Genomic DNA, 24,917 nt, shown 5'->3' with positions numbered 1-24,917 from the left:
TATTACAGAATCACTGTATAGCTGATGTTAGAAAGGACCTCTGGAGGTTATTTGCTCCAAACCCCCTGTTCAAGCAAGACCACCCAAAGGCATTTGCCCACCATCATGTCTAGGCAGATTTTGAAGACCTCCAAGGAAAAATACTCCATAATCTCTTTGGCAAGCTGTGCCAGTGTTTAGCCACCCTCATAGTGAAAAAGTGTTTCTTGATGTTCAGAGGAAACTCCCCTTGTTTGTTTGTGCCCACTGTCTGTGGTCTTCTACTGCCAGTGCCTTCTCTCCCCTTAGAGAACTGTGTTCTGGTTTTTGATAGGAATTTATTCACTTCTGATCCTGCAAATCCTAAAGATCATATAAGATTTGCATTGGTTCCCACTCAGTCTGTTCCTTACCTTTTTTCCCTTTGTATAAATTTGTATCAGAGTAAAAGCCCTGTCCTTTAACAATATGATCTGTTGCCTCATAACACTGTTCTCAAACATTATATGATCCTTGGCAGTACATGTGCAGATACAGCTCCCACTGGGAAACTAATATCCACATACAAGTTAAAACAGCTGGCAATTCTGAATTTGTAATAATAACTGTGATAAATTTACTCCCATTAACTTCCTCTTCACAGAAAGATAGGTAACACTGATATTTTGATAAAGGATTTTGGTCAAGCTCCATCTCTATTAGTTAAACACTCATAAATTGCAAGAAAAAGTTATAAAAAGAATATTACATACATATAATGGTTACTTGTGAAGCAATTACAGTGCTGTGCAACAGCCAGTTTCTAAAGCTGAAAAACAAATAACGTATTATATGAAGAATGAACTGGATAGTGGAGAAACAAACTAGAAATTAGTGGAATGCCAGCCTCCAATTGAAGTTTAATAGTGGTCAATAAAATGAAGAGAACTGGACAAGGAGTTGAGCAGAGCTGTTACCATGTTTGGGGCAAAGGAGATCTGTAAGAACCTTAAGGTTCACCTTCTGATCCAAGCAAATTGTTTTATCTCTGTATAACATATCAGTTAGGTGATTAACAATGAAGGATTGTGATTTCTTTTTCTTTTAAGACATAGAAGATAATAAAATCATAACAATCTCTGAAAGTCATAAATTAAAGAGCTCATAGCAAAAGACCTGTAGTATATATCTTGTCTACTATATTGTTGCTGCCTGTGACAGAAGATAGTTGACTACAAAATCAAGCTTAAGGCTCAGATTTGTGTCTGTGAAGTGTATTAACACCAAGAGTAACCTAGAGGAGTCAGACTATATTTCAGAAGTCATTCTGACAACAACTAGAGACTGTTTGGAGGATATGCTATTACAAAGATCTTCAAGTCAGTTTAATTTGTGATGACTTACGGACTAATATACTCAAGAGGTCTGAATAAATTATCTAGCAGTCTCTTTTCACCTTGAATACATTCTTCCTTACGGAAAGAAGAATAGTTTCAAAGATGAAAGTACCAATGGACAACAGCAACACAGAGCATATTTTGCCTGTAAAAAGATACACAGCCCCATCTGTAATTCCTCGTACCTGCAATAAATCTTTATCTGGTAGAAGAAAAGATGCATGCCCACAATTTCTTATGAGCAGATTAGAAAAGGAAGAAAATGTTCTGATTTCCCTCTTATACAAGAGTGGATGGAGAAAGTCAAACAAAGCATTAAGCTTCTCTTCAAAAATGAAGGAGAGGATTTGGGCTCAAGTAATAGAAACACCCCTTGATGAAGGCTCCCTACTCCTGGAGCTCCCTGTGGTGAGACACTGAATGGCCCTCATAACCCTGAAAGATGTATGATGTGCAGCCCTGTACCTTAAGGACTAAGCTAGGATATCCAAATTTCAGCAAAAGTGCTTTCCAAAGTTCCGATTTTCTGAAATTCTTGGAATAGAGTTGAAGAAACATTCTGGGATACTATTAGAACTTTTTTTTCATTCTTCAATATGAGTTTTCTTACCATTTAGAGCACAGTAATTTGAACTGAAAACACCATGCTATGTTGAAGAGAATGTTTCCCGGGCACTTATAATTACAGAAAACAAGCAAAGAATCACTCTCTTTTGTCAAATAAGCAAGGCAGTAAAAGGAAGACGTTTCCTTTTAGATCAAAACAACACCTAAGACAAGCACTTAGCCCAGTGCTCACATAATGAACCACAGTTTAGTTTGCAATGATGTCAGGTTTCTCTCTCAGATCGTCAAGTGTTTCTGACAAGTCAGAAGCAATGATGGTTCACTAAGAGTGTAATTGTTCACTTACTCTCTTCAGCGAGTTACTTAGAACATTGATCTTTTCCTTTAGTTGCTGTAAGTGTTACTGCTTTCTTTATAAAAGCAATTCTGAACTTTAAATATATATCCAACAAAAAAGTACCATAAGGGCTAGATTGAGGTTCCCTTTCCCTAAAGCAATAGGATATTTGCAATTATGGACCCTCACAAAATATTGCTATAATGATACCTGTAAGGTAGGTCACTCAGTTATAAATATTATAAAAATGCAGAAGTAGAGCAAAGAAAGAAGCATTTGCTTCCTAAGGCTGTGCATTTACATGAACACCCAAGTAAAATACACACAGGTCACATGCGTGTCCTCTGAGGGAACAGAGAACAACAAAATAAGTTCCATGTCTATCTGCCACATACAGTCATTCAGAGATGGTTCAAAACATCCATGACTGAACGTGACTGAAGCTGCCAGATCTTCTTAGTTGCAACACACTGAAGCATAAAAGCAACTTAGAAACAACATTTGATCTTGAAATCCTTTTTGGATGTGTAGAAAATACAAAACAATATAAGTGTCAAGGGAGAAATAGAAATATCAAAAATATCAAAATAAGAGATTTATATTGGAAATAGATTTATATTGAAAAAAAAAATACATTTTTGAAGTATTATAGTATTATGAAGTACTAATGTTTCTGCTTAGCTGCTTTATATGTCTGAAGATTATTGTATCTAATTATTGTAATTTAATTATTCCTAAGGATGTCCTCTACAATTGGGTTTAAACATTTGCTGATTTCCAGCCTTCCAAAAATTCTTTTAGTGAATGCTTTATTGCTCTTCAGCCTTTGTGAGAGACTGAGTATTTGTGGGTTGGAATGCAGGCAGATGTCAGCTCCATGTTTACATAAGTCTTTGTAAAAATTAGTTGGAACAATAAGCCAACCATGGAAACCAATTTAGCCTAAAACAGTAGTAGGGTCTTACTTTCCTTTGCATATCTCATTCACACAGAAGCAAAACTGTATTAATATTAATGTTAAAATGCTTAAAGATTGAGATTCTTTAGGGAGTGATAGGTTCACTCTTAGACAAATCACAGTTAAACACACAGGAGTCAACACAATGACTACAATTTGCATAAAAGCAATGCTTTGAACAACCTACAGGGATTCTGCTGTATTTGTAACTTTGTACAAAGGCATTACCTCTCAAGGTTGTGAGAATCAGCCTTTTCTCCTTAAAATTTTTTTAGCAAAATAGTCCAGGAGGGTTATGAAAGTCATTCACAGAAAATGAAGTGCCCTTAACCAGATGGATACACAACTGTTTTTGGAAAGCCATCCCTTCTCCTGCTCTAGAGCTTTGCTCTATGTGTTCAACTGTTGTGTTCATTATATGCCCTGCCAAAAGTCTGCCGCATATGGTGAGGATCACAGAACCCTAAAATTCACAATCTCTTTCATCAAGCCAAAAGCTATCACCGGTACAAAGACTAAATAGAGTTTTTCTGAGGAGCTGCAGATCTGAAAAACATAGAATCACACTGATTCATAAATCAATTCAAAAGTTAGGTAGGTTTTAGCAGGAAAAAAAATGGAGTCTTAGCAGTGATTCATCGTTCTAAACATTGTTTGGACTTCATATTTACTACTCTTTACCTTTGGGTAATATTCATGTAAACTAAGTATTTGGGAAGCTTATGAGAAAGTGTTATACAGTGGATATGTTACTGACTATGCATAGTTTTAAAGGATCATCATCCTTTAAAATAACAATATATTAATAGTAACAATAATAAACTATAAAAATCATATGATATAGATCACATATATAAACACACAAACATCTTCTATTCTTTTTAATTAAGCTAGGAGTTATGAGCACCTTTGCCACACTGAAGGTCTCTTGATCATGTTGTAAAACATCTTAATCATGGTCTTAAGAACCACTCTAGCCAAAAAATAGACCAGTATCTTGTCAGTATTCTGACAGTGGACTAAACTTGATGCCCAAAGAATATAATAACAGGACAATGATATTGCTGCAATTCTCTTCAGAATAATTTCTCTCACAGTCTGCAGCTTAAATATTTACTGTGACAGAGGTGGTTTTTTTATACATTCAGCTACAGCTACTGGCTTTTTGTTCAGTAGACTTCTCCAGTCTCCCAGTTAAGCTTCACTCTGGATAAAGAGTTATCTCCTTTCGCTTTGACTCTAGTAACGGCTAGTTTATCTGTTGACTCTCTAATTTTTGTTTTGGAGAAGACAGTGAAGAACTGAGTCCTCTTCATCCTCTCCATGCCATTCACTATGGAAAGCAAAATCACAACCTACACTGGAAAAAGGCCAGGTATCTAATAGATACAATGATCTGTCTGCTCTCTTGACAAGCATGTTGAGGAACATGACATGTAGCTTTTCCAGACCATCTCTTGAATATAATTTGTCTAAAGAACAGCTATACTGGGGTCATATACCCAAGTATCTCTATCAGCATCATGTCAGTGTAGCTAGAAGAGGATGCACTGGTAAAATATGGTAAGCATGCCAAGAAAAGGAAAACTGTGCCCTACTGCAAGTATTTCTAACATCAGGGAAAAACTGCTGCCATAGTAATTGAGTTGATGTAAATATATTTTTTTTGTTGTAGATCCTGGCGCTTCATGTACTGTGGGTTACTATGGTCAGTTTTTGGCACAAAGGGGAGATAAGTATGCACAGCAGATGAGAGCAAAACCAGTACCCCTGAAGGAAAACTCTTTCCTTTTCTTGCACTGTACAGTAATCTCTGCATAGGTTAACCAGGAGACCAAAAGAGTTGGACAGACATAGGCCTTTCACTTATATCCTGTCACTTATCACCTGACAAGAGACAAGTGTCTACCTCACTGCAGTCTCACATTGGGTACCTGTAGAGATGAGATCCCTTCTCAGCCTTTTCTTCTTCAGACTGAACAGCCCCCACTCTCTCTGCTACTTGTTTTCGTGCCCTCCACTGACTTAACTGCTCTTCTCTGCACACATTCCAGCAGCGCAAATCCTTCTTGTAGTGAGAGGCTCAAAACTGAATACAGCACTCAAAGTGTGGTCCTGCTAGTGCCAAGTACAGAGAAAGAAATCCCTTCCCTGATCCTGCTGGCCACACTATTTCTAATACAAGCCTTGGGCCTTCTTGGCCCCTGGGCACACTGCTGGCTCATATCAACCTGTCTGTCAACCAGCACCCCCAGGGCCTTTCTTGCAGACAGCTTTCCAGCCTTTCTCCTCCAAGCCTATACCACTGCATATGGTTGTTATGACTCAAGTACAGTACCTGGCTCTTAACAGAGTTGACTGCCATACAACTAAACATAACCAATTGTTCCAGCCCATCTGGGTCCCCCTCCAGCACCTTCCTACCTTCAAGAAGATCAATGAATTCACCCAGCAAGGTCTCTAGAATTACCAGTGGTACAATTGATCCCCTCATCAAGAACACTGATAAAAATGTTAAATAAAACTGGCTCCAGTACTGAAACCTGGGGAGCATCATTGGTGACCAACCACGGGGTAGATTTAATTCCATTCACAGCCACCCTTTGAGCCTGGCCATCCAGACAGTTTTTTACCCAGTGAATAGAAAATCCATCCAAGACATGAGCAGACAGTTTCTTGAGGAGAACACAATGGAAAACAGTATCTTTCTAAAGAAACAGTCTTTCTTAAGCCCATGTTAACAACACCTACAGTCTTTCCCTTACCCACTATAACAGTTATGTTCTCATAGAATGAGATACGGTTTGTCAGAACCTGCCATGATGAGTGGAGTCTGATTACCTGGTTGTCCTTGACATGCTATTTGTACTCAGGATTATCTGCTCCATTACCGAGATGGATGTCACCTGCATCAACCTCCACTTATCTGGTACTTTCCCAGTTAACTGCTGCTAAATGTGGTTGGCAATCACTTCTGGTTACATTTACTCATAACTATTTTACATACAGGCATAAAATATCAATTTTCATTTTGAATTGACAGTATCAAAGGAGGGTCTTAAGTCTAATTTACACTGAATGATACACTAAGAAGAAAAAGTGGTACAGAATTTGACCAGGAGAGCATAGTAATGTTATTTAGAGTGAGACTCATTGAAAGTTGTGTGCATTCAAAGAATAAGTCCCACTTCTAAAGACTAAGCTGCCATGGACAGGGCTCTGTGGTAATTCTATACTCTATTTACAGATATTTAAACATGTTGAAAATACCATGAAGCAGTAACAACCATTTGTAAAAGAAGAGATGATAAATCTGACCTTTTTTTCCCCTCGAGTTTCTGCAAGATTTCACCATGAGTTTTAATAGCCTCTATAGGAAGACAGCAAATAATAACTAGAAAATAAATCCCTTGAATAATCAGAAACAATCTCACTGAAATACTTGTTTCTTGAAGAACCTTAGTGTTTATGTCTTCACATAGAGAAACAAACACAAAAATCCCCACAGGAAGTTAGTTTTGAATGCCATTGTATACTTTTGCTAAATAATTTCTTTTTCTGTTTCATTCTTTTTCACTGACATCCATCTAAAGCTGGCTTTCTACAGTTGATAAGAATTCTTAAGCAACAGCAAGCATACAGACTTTGTAAACCAGAGCTTGCTTTATTCACGCTGTGCACATTTATAGTTGTAAAATATGAATGAAGGATATGTAGACAGGTGAAGAGTTACGGAAGAAAATAATGAAAAAAGAGCAAGCATGCAAGCAGTCAATCACACATGCTTAGGGCCCACACTTTACTTGGTACATAGTTAAAATTTGACTAAAAGATCGTCCTTTTGTCAGTGATGCCCTCAAAGGAGTTGCTTCATTGAAAGGCCTCAGCCACAGTCTGATCTACCTTGGAATTAACTCTCACAATTCTTGTATTTTCAGCAGTTTTTGGATGTTCATAAATGTGGTGCAGATAATACAAAATTTTAATAATTAATAATTTAATTTAATTAATACAAAATTTTCTTCGCTTTCTCCAAAAGTGAATCTTAATTGCTCATCTGAGTCCAGCTTTGATTTCTTAGTGAACATAAAATCCAACTGATCAAATCTACTGCTACTACTGGAAACTTGTCAGGAAAGGTGGGAAACTTCAGTCAAAAACAGAAAAATTCTGTGATATCCTGTTCTCCATACAGGACGCTTTGAAAGAAGAGAGAGTATGGCTTGATGTTAACTTTCTTCTGTTCCTTCTTTCACAGCTAGAATGAATTGTTCCACCAACCATGAGTGTGGTCAGGGTGCATAAAGAAGGAAATTCTTTGGGGTTTGCTACGTCACAGCCAAGCTGGTGAAAGGCTTTTGGTGTCAAGTGGAGCCAGAAGACAGAGTGGAGTTTCAGAGGCTACTTCTACTATATCTCAAAGTACTACACCTTAGGGAATATAAATCTCTCTACAGAACAAGACAAGAAAATATTAGAATCAGTTATCAGTTTCCATTTCTCAACATAGGGAAGTAGTGATCTTTGGTGTGGGGAATGGTTTACAGTCAAAGCAAGACTATTCAAGCCAGAGCAGAAGAATCAAGGGGATCATCAGGTACAGAACATTTCTATGATGCTCGTGTCAACGGAGAACAGTGCCACCTACTTGTAGAAAGAGATTGCTCAAGGGGCTCTACAAGAAGATGCGTTCTCGTTCTCAAGAAGACTAATCTACCAGTGGAAATAGAAGAGGCCTCAAGGAGAGGCTGCCTAAGTGGTACACCAGAAGCAGAGAAATGTGGCCTCAGAGTGCTCAGTGCTACTGCTTTGATAATAGGACGATATCTGAATAACATGAGAAGACTCTAGAGATTCCACCTTTAAACAAACTGGAAATAAGACTGATTCTTGTCACTGTTATCCTTGATGCAGCTGAGATGCAAGATGAGCTTAACGAAGTACACTCTCATTACATTTCAAACTGTCTCTTATAACTCCTGCTGACTGTTCTATTTTATCACTTCCATTTCATCCACCTGTTAGTGTTCCAATCAGTTGAGAAGAATATTTAATTGAGAGAAGAACTGAAAAATCTCTTCATGCTTCAGCAAACAGTAATACTACTGATAACCTTACATAGCAAGAACTTTTTTTGCATTCATTATTTGTTCAAAAGGAGAGCATAGTTCAAGCATACAATTTATTCAGAGAGCACATTTATTAAGCCACAGTTAATTCTTTTAAAGGAATATGACACAGAAAACATACTGACAGGAGGCAGATGATCTTCATCCTGTTTTCACATTTAAAAAAGAAGCACGATACAGTTTGGTTACTAGTCAACTGAACAATGCAAATATGAGATCCTGTGAAGACAAGGCTAATGTTAATGTCAGTCTTTTTTGACTGACATACAATATGGCATTAACCTCAGATCACAAGGACAGAACACACAAAGACATGTGAAATTTTAGCCATAGGTAGATTCACCAGATCAGGTAATGAACATCAGTGTTTCCAGTTTTGTGCACCTGTGACAAGTGAAGCTAGCATTCATTTCCAACGTGAACCTCTAAGCATGGAGGCACCACCGGCACTGATGAAGCTGCTCCAGCATTTAACCAAAACATAAAAGCAAAACAGTTAGTTATCCAGGTTCTTATTTCCCCGTTTCATTGTAACATCTGAATCTGTACAAACAGAAAAAAGATGGCATGACATATTTGGTAGCAGATGTTTAATTAGAGAACAGAATTAAGAATACAGATGTCTAGATATAAAGATATTTACTTTAGAAAATAAATATTGTGTCAGAGCCCTTGTGTTTGACATGTTCATGCACAGAAAGCATGTGCTATACAAAGGAAGATCTGCTCTGTATTTCTGGCTCTCCCATATAGAAAGCTGAAATACTGCTATAACCAGCCTCAGCTCCCATTGCTGAATCTTGGAGCAAGTCTAGGTGTGTATTCAGAGCCCTAGAATTGCAACTTCTTATGAACTTTCTGGTCAAAACAGTCTCTAGCAATCTACTTTCTCTCACAATAGCTTGTTTACTTCCAAAATTACGGTAATTCCAGAAAGCTGATTCCCTACAACAAAATCATTTCAGTGTTATAGATTATTTTAGGAATCAAAGTCCTGTGTTTTTAAGTGCTCTCAAAGCCTTGACCTGCACGTTTCTTTGTTTAGTCCACAGTAAATGAATTTGCTTCTAATAGCTCAAAATTAAGAGTCTCTTGTGTACACAATTAAGATAGATATGGCATAAAAGAACTGGATTGTTAGACTTGTAGATCTGAAACTGCCCATATGTACTTCTGAAATATAAACTGATAATTGCCTAGCTGATAGATAACAAAATCAGTGCTCAATTAACCACATTTATCCAAATTCCAATTTTAAAATCCAGTTTCTGAAAGGAAAAGTCCCTGTGTTCATGCACTCTCCATCACAGTCCTTGGTGGTCTCTCAGACAAAAAACTGAGGCTGTTCCTACCATCCTCAGAAGGATCATTGTTTGTGCCTCTGTCTTCTCCCATACCAGGTCTCAATATATCTCTATAGAAGTTCCCTTGCTTTCCCCCCCCTCTCCTCTTGCAGCGATTCTGTTGGATTCCATTTACTGCATTTTGTCTTCTCATTCACCCAGTCATGCCCATTAGTCTTTCTGAGCAACCTCTTAATTCTTGCCCACACACAGCTCACCACTCCCATGATTTTGTCCCTTCTCATCAAAGCCACACAGTATGCCTCAAACAGATCAGCTGTTCTTTATTTCCTCTCTGTGACTATGGATAGGAAAGAAACTTTCACTTTACCCGCCATACAAGGGCTCTTCTTCTCATGTCCATCAGGAGACTTTAGTGTCCTTGCTGGGACACTTCAAGTGTTGCCAACTCAATAAATCTCTCACTAAGAGCAGCTTTGAAGCTGCTAAAGAAGAAGGCATAGGAGAGCCTTTGGTTCTTCTCTGTCTCTTATTTTTTTCCCTTTTATGTAAAGCCACTGCACACAAATCACCCTGAAGATTGGCATTAGAGTAGTTAATATAGACATCAACATAGAGACTGGGACGTGCAGCAGAATTTCCTCACACAACACCAGTTTTACTAGTAAAATATTCAGTAAATAACTGAGATTTTTCTATCTTCATATCACAATCACTGTCAAAACTCAGAGTCCAGTAACGGCCCTTTGCCAGTAGAGAACAACAGTGTTTGCATATTGGAAACAATTATTAGGCTAATGCTAAGCATCTTTGTAAACCTCTCAGGGTAGTTTTTGGTACAAAGTAGTTGACCTTCTAGGCATATACTTTGTAAGATATTTGACCATTTTCTTTTTCAGTTAATTTGTGCTCATGCTCAATGTCACAAAAAACACCAATGAAGCATCTTTGAGCTATCTTTCAGCACTCTAAGAGTAGAGGTTACTCCAGACTCAGAAACAAGATTTTACTACTGTTGTTTTTCTGTTGGCCCCAGGTCAAAGAAGGGAAGCTGATGGCATAAGTACCAGAACTGCATGCAGATTGAGTTTTGAAAGACAGAGAGACAGGCAAGTCCAGCATGGACAAAAAAAAATGCTTCAAGGAAACCATTTCCATTTCAAATTTACCAGCACTGAGACATAAAAAAGTCATGAGAGTGTGGTGCGTTTTATGTTTATATTATGATCTGCTGTGAGTTCACTGATGTTATTTATCATGGACTCAACTCTTTAGCCTTTGGGGAAAAAAAAGGAATTCAATATAGTGCAATCCCCTTTAAGCATAAGTGTTATTATCTCTCATGAAAGTGGGTTCAAGTATCCCATCATTTATTTTATACTTGCAAGGCTCTTTTGTTCCTCTGTTCCCCTCAATCCCTGCCATAGATGGTTTCAGAAATGCTCCTTATGGGAAATCTTCACACCTGAAGAGAACAACAACAACAACAAAAAAAAATCCATAGTGTTTGAAAAGGGTTGTTGGATACAGTGTTGTCAATAAGCTATCACCAAAGACAATTAGCACAGGCAAATAAAAGCTAGGTCAGATTCAGAGTGGTAAGTACTGAACAACTGGAAGTGTTTATGCTTTTTCTTTAGCATTATTCTTCCTTTATACTCACCATAGATTTTTTTCTTGTCCTTTCAGTATAAGAGAACATCCTAATTTGTTTCAGCTTTGTTTAAAAATCAACAACCCCTCTCCTTCACTCCCCCTCCCTCCCAAAAACAAACAAACAAACAAAAAAAAAACCCTAGTAAAATATATTTTTAAAAAAGAAAAACAAAACAAAACAAAAGAGGGAGGAAGAGAAAAAAATAACACAGCTGCTCCTCAAGGGTGACAAGCCAGGAACTGAAGATGATGACAGCAGGGTGTGACAATGGCAGATAGCATGGTCGTGATAAAAGAGCTTGTTAACAGCTCCAGTTAAAACAAAGTAATGAACCAAGTCCAGCATCTAAACTAGGGGCCTGTGAAGGAGCAGCAGGAAACAAAACCAGAGATAGATTAGAAAAAAATACTATTATATAAGTCTAAGAGCCATCCAAGAGGCAGCACCAGGAACAAGTTACTAAAGGCCCAAGGTCCCCCCACAGTCACAAGGCCAGGGATAATCATAGATAGATATGCATACCTGTGATATAAATCAGACTAGAAGTGAATGCCTAAGATTAAGTCTAAATGGAGCTGTGGTCAAAAGCATGGGCAGAGGCCCCAGGTGAGGCTGCTCAGGGTCATTAAGGGCTATTAGAGCTCTGTTGACCCAGCCATAATCAATGTCTTAACATTGGGTTGCCGAGTGGCAAGAAACAGCATATCACTAGTATTAATATTCACTATTTTTACCAATGTAAATAATAACATAATATGAAGACTCTGCAAATCTCTGCAGAGCAATTGAGGTATAGTAGTCACTCAGAGCACTGATATTACTCCAGTCTAAGGCTGAGAGTATCTACTTGCATGGTGCTAGGCCAGGAGCACACACTATCCATCCTTGGAGTTGAGCTGCCTGCTCAGAAGGTCAGCTTCCTGAGAACAAAAAGCTATTTGAGAAGCCTTGGGTGGCCTTGGAGCTCAGTTGCAAGAAGTTTCAGCAGAGGTTAATTGCAAAGAACTCTTCTGAGAAGCCTCAGCAGGGGGTCCCTCCCTTTCACTGGGAAGGAGCTGGGATTCTTGCACTCAGCCCTGACAGAGCTTTGCCTCAGCCACAATACAACCATGCCTGTGCAGAGCCTTGTACCTTACTCACTTAAACCCTGACTTATGCATTGGCTTCCTAGCTTCATCTTGGAGCCAGTTCATCACTATGGGCTGTTCTGGCAATGTTGGTGTTGGCTGACTTTGTATATTGCTTTCAGACCTGCCTAGATCGCTCTGCTCTGGCTCTGCCTCCAGCCAGTGAGGTGTTTATCTCCCTTCCTGTTTGCACCTCTCTGTCATGGAGTAGGGTCAAGCTGTTCTCCTGCACAAACACAGAGCAGATCTGTGGACAGGAAACCCAATCTACCATGTCATGTCTTGGGAGCAGAGGACAGCTCAGTTCTCAGCTGTTGCAATGAGTCTACCAAAAGATGCCATGGACATTGCGCTGTAGGACCTGGAGAGTTCTCAGCTGGAAACTCTCACTGATCGTACCTAAATTTCAGGACATGTGCATGCTTGCCCCCTTCTGGAGTCAAGTAAGCCCTGTATGAGATAAGGCCCAAGGCAGGCACAAGGCGTGCAGAGGCAGGCACGCAGAAGGGAGCCATGTGACACACTTCACCACGTCTCTCATCTGTTTGACAAGAACAGCACCCCAGCAAATACCATGGTATGTACCTGCGTCACAGCTGAGTTGTGAGCACAGAGGCTGTCCACTGTGAAAGCTCAAAGCTAATTCAGCTAATAAAATTCCCAAAGATCTGCTAAGGGGAAAGGCACCAGACATAGTTAAAGCTAAAATGAAGTCCAGACCAGTGAGGTAGGGATGCTGGAAGCTTTCCTAGTCTGTATGAGGTGACATTAATTGGGAAAGGAAATAGAGCTCCCTTGCCCCATCTGACACATCTGTCCAGGAGAGTAAGATAGGAGGCTAATGGCTGCACTATATTCAGAATGAGTAAACTTGAACTTCTTCTACAAGTAAGAGTCTGCTGTGATATAAAAGGTCATCTGGTACAATCCCAACAAAGGTCACTCCTATTTATTTCCTTTGTACCAGTTCTCTTAGAAAAGTAATGTATTCGTGACTTCCAATGCTTGCTGTACTTGAAGCAATCTTCAGCTTTGTTATCATAGATCAATCTTTGTAAAACTTCATCAACTTACTCTTCGGATTAAGCACAGTCTTTCAAACTAATTGGGTAGAACAACAAATGCTTGTGGAATCTGAATGCCCTGAAGGACTCAAAAGGAATATCAAATCGGTTTGGACAGACTATTAAAATGAAGTAATTTGGAAGTGAGCTGAAGATTTAAAAACCTCTGCCATGACTTCTAGAGCATATTAATGCTACAAGGAGCATTGCTTTTATGAAGAAGGCTCGGTTTACCTTTCCCTTAGTCCTTTGCTTGCTGTCAAACTATGCTATTTCAAGCAGAGGAAGCCATTATCTCACACAGACATTAAAAGCAGTTGTTCTCTGATGATTTTCAAACCCCGCATTTAAGATCTAATGCCTGATTGTAGTTGTGAAGTTAATCAGACAGAACACTGAATCAAACTGCTTCCAACGCTGACAACCATTCTCTGGCTGTTTTCTGGCCAGTACAGGGGGTATCTTTTGGTAAGCAATGGTAAGGCAGTTCCATTCCAGAAAGGACAATTGGCTATCATACCATAGCACAGCATGAAGCAGTCCCATCTAAGGCACCTCATTCTGCCCCAGTAATGTTTCAAGTTTACAAATGTGTCACTGAGGGACTGGCTTTCACTGAGAAGGAGGTAAGTAAGATACAGAATTGTTCTGCAGACTCAGTTCAGTTTGATTTTGTTGCTGTTTCCATCTGAATCATTGTTTGGCTCAGCCTTTGTTAAGCATTTGGAAATTCACACCAAAAAAGGGATATATGCACCAAGATTCCTTTACCTCTGGGGCTTAGCCTGTCCACTGGATAGAATCTCATGCCCTGTAACTTGGTTGGCAGATAGACAGACTTTAGATCTGTAGCTTGACAGATCCTAAATTCAATTTGAGCCAATGGGAATATGAGAAAGGCATTGGATATTCTCACAATCCAATACATTCAAGGGCAGAATCAGATTTGCAGGCCTCAATAGTTACAAACATCTGCAAAGCTTCTTTTTCAGCAGGAAAAGACCATGACTAAGATAGTCAACATAAGCAGTTCCTGGAATATCTGATCTCCCCTGCAGCAAACACCAGAATATCTTGTTTCGGACATTTTCACTCATCACCTTATTTTTTAATAGCTACAATCAAACGTAGCTCATTTGTCCACTGCAGCAAACTCCTTAAAGGGATCTCTGAAAGTAATCTCCTTTTAAAATATGGTTTTCAACTCATCGTAGAAATTACATGGCTGTCTCAGCTAGAAGTAGAATGATGTTAATGTTAGCAGTTAATGTTTAGCAAGTATCATAATATCACCACACATTGCTGTATAAAATTATGTCAAAGAAAGTGAAAAGAACATCATTTATGCAGTGCCTGAGTCAGAGGATTAAACAGATATATCGTAACAGGGAAAGATTTCAGTTTAGATAACTAGTCCCAAGTGTTGCTAAAGTAGACTTTTGGCTGAAAGAGATACAATACTCAGTTTGTCTGACTGGTTTGTCATCAGAATCACCTTTATGTTAATGCATAAATCAATTATTTAATGTTTACACAATGATCCTTTCTGATGATAAATCAGTACTAAAATTAAACGAGTCCCTTTTTAACTCCTTGAATTGCAAATGGCATCCTTTGAACAACAAAGTCCGTGCAGGAATTGTTACTGGATTAGCTTTCCAACACTTCATGTGGTTATCCGTAGTGTGAAATACATCAACCTGGGAAGCTCCATTTCCTGAAGGGAGCCAATAAGCAGGAGGACAGCCAGCTCTTTACAAGGGAAGATAATAGCAGGTTAAGAGAAAATGGTTTTAAGTTGAGAGGGGGGAGATTTGGGTTGGATAGCAGGGAAGTTCTTTTCAGAGAAAGCGGTGAGGTGCTGGAGGAGGCGGCCCAGAGATGTTGTGGATGCCCCATCCCTGGAGATGATCAAGGCCAGGTTGGATGGGGCCCTGGGCTACGTGGTCTAGTGTTAGATAAGGAGGTTGGCAGCCGTGCATGCGGCAGGGGGGTTGGAGCCTGAGGACCCTTCAGGTCCCTTCCAACCCAAGCCGTGATTCTGTGATCCCCGTGCTATTCCCCTGTGGGCTACTTTTAAATTTGCAGTGGCATGACTTGACATCTTGTACAGGGCAACAACATATATTTATTGAAGTGCATGGAAATTCTCACGAGCGGGAAGAACTACGTGCAGTGTTTTCCTGATGGTCTTTTCTACATGAACTGCCGTTTGCAGTCCTTAACGTCTGCTTGCACCGTGGCTGTAATGAAACGCTGGCTGACAGAAGGAAGACGGATACAGGAAAGCACTGGAAAAGTCTGGGTACCCAGAGTGCGACATCTGAGGTACAGAGCATCAAAAGAAGGGACCGAAAAAGGTGGCTTGTGGCTCCCAGCCTGTCTCCCTTCAGCAGGATCCTACCAAGCAGGCTGCTGGCAGGAGGTGTTCTGACCATGCAGGAGCTTTCCCCTGCAGGCAGGAGGTGGAGAACCTGTTCCCTGTCAGGCTGGGCCGTCCCTCAGAACATGGCGCCACCTCCTCTGTGGTGACATCAGTGACCACTGTGAAGTCACAAAGGGCCCTCAGCACCCAGGCAGCCTGTCCCCACGCCTTCGCCACTCTCGGTCCTGACAGCGTAGCTGTTGGAGAGGGTTTGGCTCACTGTTGGAGAGGGTTTCGCTCACTCCTTAGCGAGCTGCGTTTTTTACTCCTTTGCGATCCTGCGCTCCAGAGAAATGGAGCGCCAAGGTGAAGGCGAGCGTGGGGACTGGTAAGGATGTGGTTCCTTCATGAGTTTTAAGAAAACATCTGTTGCTCTGTTGCCGTCTTTGGAGCTGGACAGATACTGCCTGCTTCACTGTTCTTTACCACGCTTCTCCTCCTTCGTAGGCAAACTAAGGTTTGGCAAACAGTCGCCCTCGTGCTGTTCACTGTGGCTGTGGTGCCCTTCGGTGAGTCTCTGTTAAGCTCTGACTTGAGGATGCTTCTTTAGGAAGCCCCCCATGGTTTGTTCTGCCCGGGGACAGGGGAGTGGGCAGCCCAAGGCAGAACGCCAAGTCTTTATGCAGACAGTTGATTGAGAGCTTTGTGGAATTCCTGACAGGCGTTTACTGCGTTGGAAGCGCTGTTGAAGGGGTCAGAACGGTGGCAGGAAAGAGTCTGAGGTAAAAAACAAAACCATCTCCCTTTGGCTAGGCCGGTCTTTAGAGGAGCTCTGCCCCTTCTCCATGACCACTTCTTACCCAAGTCACACTTCCATGGCACAGTGCCCGTGCTTCTCCCGTTTCCCATTCTCCTCTCCCAGCTTTCTTTCAAACCACTACAGCTCCACGCTCCCCAGGAACGTGGTGCTCAGGAAGCAACTTCTTGGTCGGGATCTCTTGGAGCTTGCCAACCAGTGTAGTCAAGTCTCTACGGAATCTTGGCTACACCGTTGTCACGTGCAGTGAGGTGCATTCGCTGCCTCACTGTCCCATGGCTTGTGAGAAGAGAGTCATGTTCACTTCTCTCCATTACCTGCTGTCTCCAGGCTGGCACGTGGTAAGCCGGAAATGCCGACCCGCGAAGAAGAGCGGAATAAGATCCAGCGGCAGCTTCATTTCCTGCAGTGGGGAGCAAGGGACATCACTGTGCGTGCTCTCCACGAGGTCTTCAGGAGAACTGAGCTCCCAGGCTTTACCGGCGAGGTAAGAGGACTGCCTGTCAGTGCTGCCTGTCTGTCACGGGGCTTCCCGACAGGAAAAAGCCTTTCCTTTCCTGCCACATCCGTGTCCAGAGCACTGCAGTGAGCAGCCCCTCTCCATTCCCGTGCCAGATGTTCATAGTAGAGTTCTGGTGGTTCCCAGGCAGCTCCAGCGTTGCTTACATGCAAGTGGAGCAGCCAGGTTTGCTTTGGCTGGCTTTGCGGGGAAGCTGGGAGGCAACTCTTTTCCTCTTAATCCTTCTGACGAGCTCTCTCTTTTGTCTTCCTTCCCAGGCTGTTCAAGGCATGATCAATCAAGTCCTGGAGAATCTGGAGGAAAGCCCATTCCGGATGCCTAATTATGCCAGCAAGACTTCAGGTGCCATCACACTGTAGAAACAGACAGACCACAGAAGTGGATTCCAACGCACTTCTTGTCTGCTTTGACAGGATGGGCATTTGGGCAGCGGTGGGGGAGAAGGGGTGGAGTGGACGGCTGCTTTGTGCCCTGAGAGTGTGCTTGCAGAGAGAGTCTTCAGTGGGCTGAAGCACATCTGGAAAGCACTACTCCTGCTTGATGTTGTTTCTCACGTGATTGCTCAGCTGGCTGGCAGTTTATGCTTAGAAGCTTTTTTCAGGAGGACAGTGCAAGGGCAGCCGGCATCTCTGTGCAACCGTTTATGTGGAAAACAGGGTCAGCAGGCCTCAATTCCTCCTGGCCTTGCTTGACCACTGTGCCCGTGTTTTAATTTGCAGGAGCTGCTATCGTTCATTCCAAGACTTCACCCTCCTGGACTGGAAGTGGGAAAGTCTTTTGGCAGTCGTTGCTGGTGACACCTTATATGAGGTCTCCTGAGATTATTCTTGAGGTATGAACACTGAGAAACAGGAGAAGGATGGTTCGGGTCGGAGGGAGCCAAAAGCCCTGCTAGAAGCTTTCCTTAAACTTCCCCTCACATCCCAGCTTGCCTTACCTATGGTCTTCTTGCAAGGCCCCAGTCCCCTCTTGTGTATCCCCGCTGAGAATTTCTTCCACCAGACTGCCCCCAGTCCTCCTTGTGCAAGCTTCTGCCGGGCTAGCTTGCTTATCTTCCCATCCATCGTGGAACTGTCAGGCTGGCACTGAAGGGGAGCCCATGAGGTGCCACAAGAAATCTGGGCTGCGAGATCGCTGGGGCTCTCAGTGGACCCAGGTGGGCACAGAGGGCGTGCACTGCAGGAGGGCCCCATGTTGTGTTTGCCAGCCCATCCTGGCCCTGCTCCTGAGCTACCTGAACCAGAGCCCCGGCTGGTGCTGGTGGAAGGAGGTGGGACTGGATAGGCTCGTGCAGGTCAGCCCTTCTTTGCCCTGGCAGGCACCCCTCAACTGCTGCAGGTCCTCCTTGTTTTTGGCAAGTTGCTCCTCCAAAGAAGGAGCCTGAGAGCTTCTGCGAGTTGTGCACCCAGCTCACTGCCATGCACGTATGCCTGTGCTTCGGAGCAGAGCTGATGGGCTGGTAGACCTCTAGAGCCTCTGATGCTGGGGCAGGAATTCCAGCCAGGAATCTCTTTTGCACATGAACACCGTTGCTTCTTCTCTTTTTAGCCTGACAATTATCCAGGAAACTGCTGGCCCTTCCCAGGAAGCCAAGGGCACGCTGTCATCAAGCTGCCCATGGCCGTCTTTCCCACAGCGGTTACGATAAACCACGGAATTCCAGCAGCAGCGTACCGTGCAGACAGCATCTCCAGTGCTCCCAAGGACTTTGCTGTCTATGTAAGTGATTCCCCTGGGCTGTGGGGGTTCTGCGTAGCGTTTGAGGTGGACGGTGGTTGCGGCTCCAAGAGCACTGTGGCTTGCAGTCATTCCCTGCGTTGGGAGAGAAAGAAGCTCCTCAGAGTTGCTCCATTTCCACAGCATTTCTTTTTTGTCCAGTGTAGCGCAGCAAAGAAGGTTTCCCACTCTTGGGGCGAGTCGGTAGTTTCAGGGGCGGAGGGAAAGGGAAGTGGCAGAGTGGATGGTCCCAGACTGCCTCTGCTTCCAGTCCCTGTGGGGCTCTGTGATCCCTGTCCGGCAGCACATCCCATTGTTCTGTTTTCTCTACCCCTGTCTTCCCGTAGGGCCTGAAGTCAGAAGATGACGAGGAAGGAATTTTCCTGGGAGAGTTCACCTTCGTTCCAGGCCAGGCTCCCAGTCAGACCTTCCAACTGAAGGTACGGTGTCAAAGAGGGACGTGAAGTGTGGGAGAGGAGAACCAGGTTGGCTGAGCAGAAGCTTCCAAACCAGAGGTGTATGGGGGCCCTCTGGCATTTCTTCTGCTGCCACTTCCTTCCTACCTGCGTATGCCCAGAGTGCCGTGCTGTCTTTGCTTCCATCTGGTTTTTAATCGTGCGAGCTACTGCTTTTAGCACTGCTAAGCGTCAGTTGCACTTGCAGCAGAAACCACCGGGACCAAGTGGCTTGCAGTGGCACAGAAGTGGCTGCCTGTTGTAGTATGCGATACTGTTGGTGTGCTGCTTTCACACTGGGGATGTGTGGCTTTCCAAGGGTTTTGTTGTTGCTGGTAACAGGCAGCGTGAGGGAGGCCATTCTACCCGGGTGACTCGTTAGAGAAGCTAATGAGTGTAATATCCCTGCATTCTTTGTGCATGCACACACACTTATAGCAAGTGCAAAGAACTTGCCTGCGTATTGGCTGCAGCTTTTGGTAGCTGTTTATTTCTTAAAACTCATGTGGCCAAAGAGGTGGAGCAGGGTAAGAAATGTCTTGATTGTGCTACGGGAGCACATCAGCGTGTCAAAGACCTAGGAGGGCAGCGTGAAGTAAGATGTTGTGCGACTGTGTCGCTCCCGCATTGTCAGTGGTCAAAGAGAAGAGAGGAAAATGCATTTCTTTTCTTTTTCTCATTGCAGAACAAGCTCTCTGGGTTCATCAGTTACGTGAGGCTGCAAGTGCTGAGCAACTGGGGCCACCCGGAGTACACCTGTGTCTATCAGTTCAGGCTCCACGGCGATCCAGCCCGTGCCGACGATGCCAGGGGAAGACTGTCTGGCTAGGGGAAAGCTATCTTGCTTGGGGAAATCTATTTGGCTAGGGGAAATCTAATTGGCTAGGGGAAATCTAATTGGCTTATCTCAAAATAAATTACTTAAACTTTTCCCATGTTGAATCACTTTTGTGCGTCTGAGTAACAGTTAAGAGATCTCCCGGTCTTTATCTCGACCCTCGTGCTTTTTCATCCCCTTTTCTCTTGCTTTCCTCCTGGGTAGGAAGAGCAAGCGAGTGGCTGGGTGGGAGTTCGCAGGGTGATCTTCATATGCTGTTTGTTTCCATCGGGTGGGACTCAGCAGAACTGGTACCCCCTTGGACTTCCAGAGGGCAGACCTTGTCCTCTTTCAGAGGGTGGTTGAGAGGGTCCCTTGGGAGGCAGTGGTGGAGGGCATGGGAGCCCAGGAAGGCTGGGAATACTTTTAGGAAGTTCTTTTAGAGGTACAGGAGCTGACCATCACCAAGCCACAGAAGATGCACCAACAGGCAAGAAGGCCAAACAGGCTGAACAGAGATCTTTGACTGGAAGTCTGGGAGAAAAGGAAAGTTTAATGTATTTGGAAGAATGGGCAAGCTGCTTACAACTATTCCAAGTACATGGTGAAGCTTTGCAGGGAGAAAATTAGAAAAGCAAAAGCCCAGCTAGAACTGAACTTGGCCACTCAGGGGAAGGACGTCAGTAAATATTTCTATAAAAAAGTCAACGGCAGGAGGAGGGCTAGGGAGAATCTCCATCCCCTGTTGGATGATGCTGAGGGCAACGCGGTGGCAAGGATCAGGGTGAAGTTGAGGCACTTAACGCCTTCTTTGCCTCGGTCTTTAATAGAAAGGCTTGTTACTTGCCGGGAAGACAGCTCCTTGTGCTGGTAGATAGGGAGGGGGGACAGAATAGGTCTTGCATTAAGACCTGTTCCGAAAGCTGGATGTGCAGAAGTCCATAGGCCCAGATGGACTGCACCCTACAGTGCGGAGGGAGTTGGCAGATGTGGTTGCCGAGCCGCTCTCCATCATCCTTCAGCAGTTTGAGGGAGGTGATCCTCCCCACTCCTCTAGCCCTGGTGAGGCCGCATCTGGAGTACCGTGTCCCATTCTGGGCTCCTCAGCTCAAGAAAAAGGGAACTTCTAGTGAGGGCACAGTCTGGGGCCACAAGGATGAGGAGAGCGTGGAGCATCTCCCTTATGGGGAAAGGCTGAGGGAGCTGGGCCCGTTGGGCCTGGAAGGCTGATAGGGGATCTCATCAGTGCTTATGAATATCGAACAGGCAGCAGTCGAGTGGGTGGGGCCGGGCTCTTTTCGCTGCTGCCCAGTAACAGCATTAAGGGGCAACGGGCACACGCAGGATCGCTGGAAATGCCCTGCGAACAGGAGGAAATATTTATTGACTGTGAAGGTATCGGAGAAGTGGAGCAGGCTGCTCGCAGGGGGCGCAGAGTCCCCTTCCGTGGAATTCAAAGCCTGGGCAACAATTACCGCAGCTCTGCCTGGACGTTTTCCGGGGCAGCCCACTGCAGGGAACCCGCTTCAGCAGGGCTGCGGCCTGGGCGGTCCTTCCGAGCTCCGTTCCCGTTCTTTTGGGGGAGGCACTCGGCACGGAGCAGACGCGCTCTGCACCGCGGCAGGGAATCGCCTCGCCTGGAGCGGTCAGCCCGGCCAGGGAGCCGTTGTCCTCCGCGTGGCAGCGCTGGTCCGACGGAGCACCCCGTGCGTGCCTCCAAGCAGCCGTTGCGGAGCGCAGCGAGCAGGGCGAGCGTCCGGGGCGCGGGGCGGCGGTTGGCCGGGCCGGGATGTGGAACGGCACGGCAGTGGGCGCGGGGCCTGGAATCTGCCCGCTAGTGGGACTGTCGGCCGCCTGCCAGACGGCGTGCCTCAGCGGGGTCTGCGGCAGGCAGAAAGGCACGGTGAGAAGTACGGCGGTGACTCGGAGTCTCTGCCCGAAGAAGCGGCAGTTGAAGCCTGCGGCTGCAGCGAGTGCCCGAGTCTGATGGTGCCGGAGAAGGGAGGCGAGACCCTGGGGCGATTTGCTCAGCACCTGGCGTGATGGCTGCGGCTGGAGACTCAGCGGCTGGAAACTCCGGAGGTCAAAGGATCCCAGTGCAGGAATTGGCGGGACTCATTGAAAAGTCGTTAAATTAATTGTGAAGTGTCATGAATTGGACCAAATCCGTTTTCAAATCATGAATAATTTATTGACTTGAGTAAGCGACCGCAAACAAAATCAGCGCGCTGGGCTACCACGGGAGTCACAGCTCCGCACGTGTGGCGCACCCTCCCCCTGCTGGCTCCAGCTTTTATAGTCTCTTTTGTATTCTGAGTGGCTGCCGTGTTGGCCTTTACGCCTGCGCTCCCTTGTTGCCGGGCAGTATTGCTCCGAGTGGTTTTTTCTCTTCTTGTTGATTGGTCCCATTCTTCCCGCCACTCTGTTCCCCGCCGCCATGCTTTCCCGCCACTCGTTGCCACGTGCCTCCGCTCCTCATCCAGCTCGCCCGATCTGGGGGGGGCGAAGCGGCACGAACGGAGCGGGTAGACAGAAGCCGCAGAAACAGGGGCGGCGAGTGCAGGAGCCGCAGGGGCGCTTACAAAACCCGGAAGCCCGCTTGACTCCGTTCCGCGCAGCCCCCTCCCCAACAACAACAACAACAACATACCCAACACAATGAACAAACTTTCACCAACTTTTTACAATCCCTCCTTTTTCTTTAAACTAACTTATTTTGTTCATTGAATCTTTGGAGTGCCTGCCGGCTTAATGCATATATCTCATTATCTTCATCATCTTGTTCTATGGTCTTATATTTAGAGCTTCTGATCGGTTCTTTACTATCGTGGTTACCCAATTGAAAATACATTGTCCAAAGGTTAACACCATAATTAACAACAACAGAGGTAATAATGTGGTGAGCCAAGGTGAGTAATTAAACCAGGATTCATACCAACTTTGGTGAGCCTCATTTTCTTTTTTACGTTTTTCCAATCCTTCCCTCAATTTCACCTCATTGCCACCTCAACACGGTGGCAATGATCAGGGTAAGGTTGAGGCACTTAATGCCTTCTTTGCCTCGGTCTTTAATAGCAAGACTGGGTTGCAGTTGGTAAATACTCAGTAAAGGAAATCCATAACCATGATCTGCCTAAAAGACCATGAGTTGACTGTGATGTAATGTAGATGACAGCGGAGCTAATAAGAACATATATGGATTGTCTGCAACAGAAAAATGCAGGCAAAATGGCCTGTGGTTTTCTTAAAAAATGGTAGGGCTGACTAAATATCAGAGTGGTTGAGTCAGAAAAGTGTGTTCACTGTTGGGAACATCTGGATCAACTCAGAGCAGCCTAAAATATTCATATGAATCTAAAAAGCCAAAGAAGGGAAACTATTCATCAGTTAATATGTAGGCAAACAATTTCATATGACTGAGATAGCTATGAAAGACAGCCACATTGATGCAGTGGTGGGACACTTCACGTCAAGCACTTAAAGCAGAGACTGGAATCTCTGTCAAGGCAAACCATTAGGAAAGCTTTTGGTTGCTGGGGAGAATGCCTCAGTAAAACACACATGAATTATTCACTCATGTTCTTATATTGTTAATGCTGTGAAAATAAATACAGACAAAAAAATATGAAATCATAAAATTCTTGTTACTTCAAGTCATTTTAAGTACTGCAGCTATCAATTTTTTCTGAAGAAAATGTAATGATCTAAAAAAAAAAAAAAAAAAGCTGTACAAAGCGAGACACTTGATGAAAACAAGGAGATATAAGGTACTGTAGCCAGGCTGTAGCACCAAATTTTCCCACTGAGCCACAGCACATTTTTGGCTGGTCACATAATCATATTCCTAATTGCCTTCAGACCTTGTCTAGAACAGTCATTTACTGTAAGTCTTCAGAGAAGCTGTTATTCCTGTAAAGGTGTTGACTTGGAAAGTAATCCAGCACAAAAGATATTTATGTGCCTTATAGGAACCAGGAAGGAAGTTTTCTGGGAAGGACACAAATCCCAGATAGCTTTTTACAGCAACAGGAGTAGCTGATAGAAACAAAACCAGTTCAAACACCAAAACTGCTGAGCAGTGCAGTCTCCTATGAGCCTAACAAAGGCTTGGTAGAATTCCTGCTGTGAATCTTTATTTGAGGGAAACTATTGGCATCAATGACTGTCCCCTTTATAAATTTCCATTCACATTTCCCATATCTAAACACAGCAGGAAAAGGTACTGAATTTTAGTTTTCATTTACTGAGTTTTCCTTACCTTTAGAAAAGGTAATGAGTTTTATGAAGCACAGACAAAATGCAGAAGTTGTGATTGGACTTTGACAAAAAGGGAGTGGAATCAGAACACTCATGTGCTTTTGATAATCAGCCAAATATATGTGTTTCCCAATTGTGCGATTATTTATATAAGAAAGCCAATAAGTATAATTTTCTTTGAAAAGAAAAAACCATCTACCAAGTGTCCCCCGTGGCATTTGTGGCAATCTAACTACACCTCAGCATCTACTGCAGCAAGTCTGGAGTGTTCTCTTTCATGCTAGTTCACTCCCAAATTGCCCTCGGCTACGTGGGTAGAATGGGCCACAGTGTCTGTGGTCACCCATGGAAGACCAGGAGTGGCATGGCCGGTTCATTCCCTTCAGGCTACTTGGACAAAAGCAACTACAACAAGTGAATGTCATCCCTTGCACTCTTTAAGGGCATGGCCAGTGTGAGCACTTTTGTAGCT

General features: G+C 43.7%; 1 protein-coding gene across 1 annotated transcript; it reads left to right on the top strand.

Moving 5' to 3' along the window:
• The first annotated feature begins 16,216 nt into the window (after window positions 1-16,216).
• Window positions 16,217-20,200, top strand: LOC140247926 (SUN domain-containing protein 3-like). The gene is made up of 9 exons (XM_072328127.1): window positions 16,217-16,251; window positions 16,371-16,432; window positions 16,585-16,645; window positions 17,011-17,167; window positions 17,458-17,542; window positions 17,920-18,032; window positions 18,749-18,919; window positions 19,264-19,356; window positions 20,057-20,200. Exons 1-9 carry the CDS (start codon window positions 16,217-16,219, stop codon window positions 20,198-20,200), a joined length of 921 nt encoding a protein of 306 aa, XP_072184228.1.
• Window positions 20,201-24,917: the final 4,717 nt, after the last annotated feature.

Source organism: Excalfactoria chinensis, chromosome 2 (assembly GCF_039878825.1).
Source record: "Excalfactoria chinensis isolate bCotChi1 chromosome 2, bCotChi1.hap2, whole genome shotgun sequence".
NCBI lineage: Eukaryota > Metazoa > Chordata > Aves > Galliformes > Phasianidae > Excalfactoria > Excalfactoria chinensis.
The sequence above is the reverse complement of the archived record's forward strand: the minus strand, read 5'-3'. Positions and strand labels throughout refer to the sequence as shown.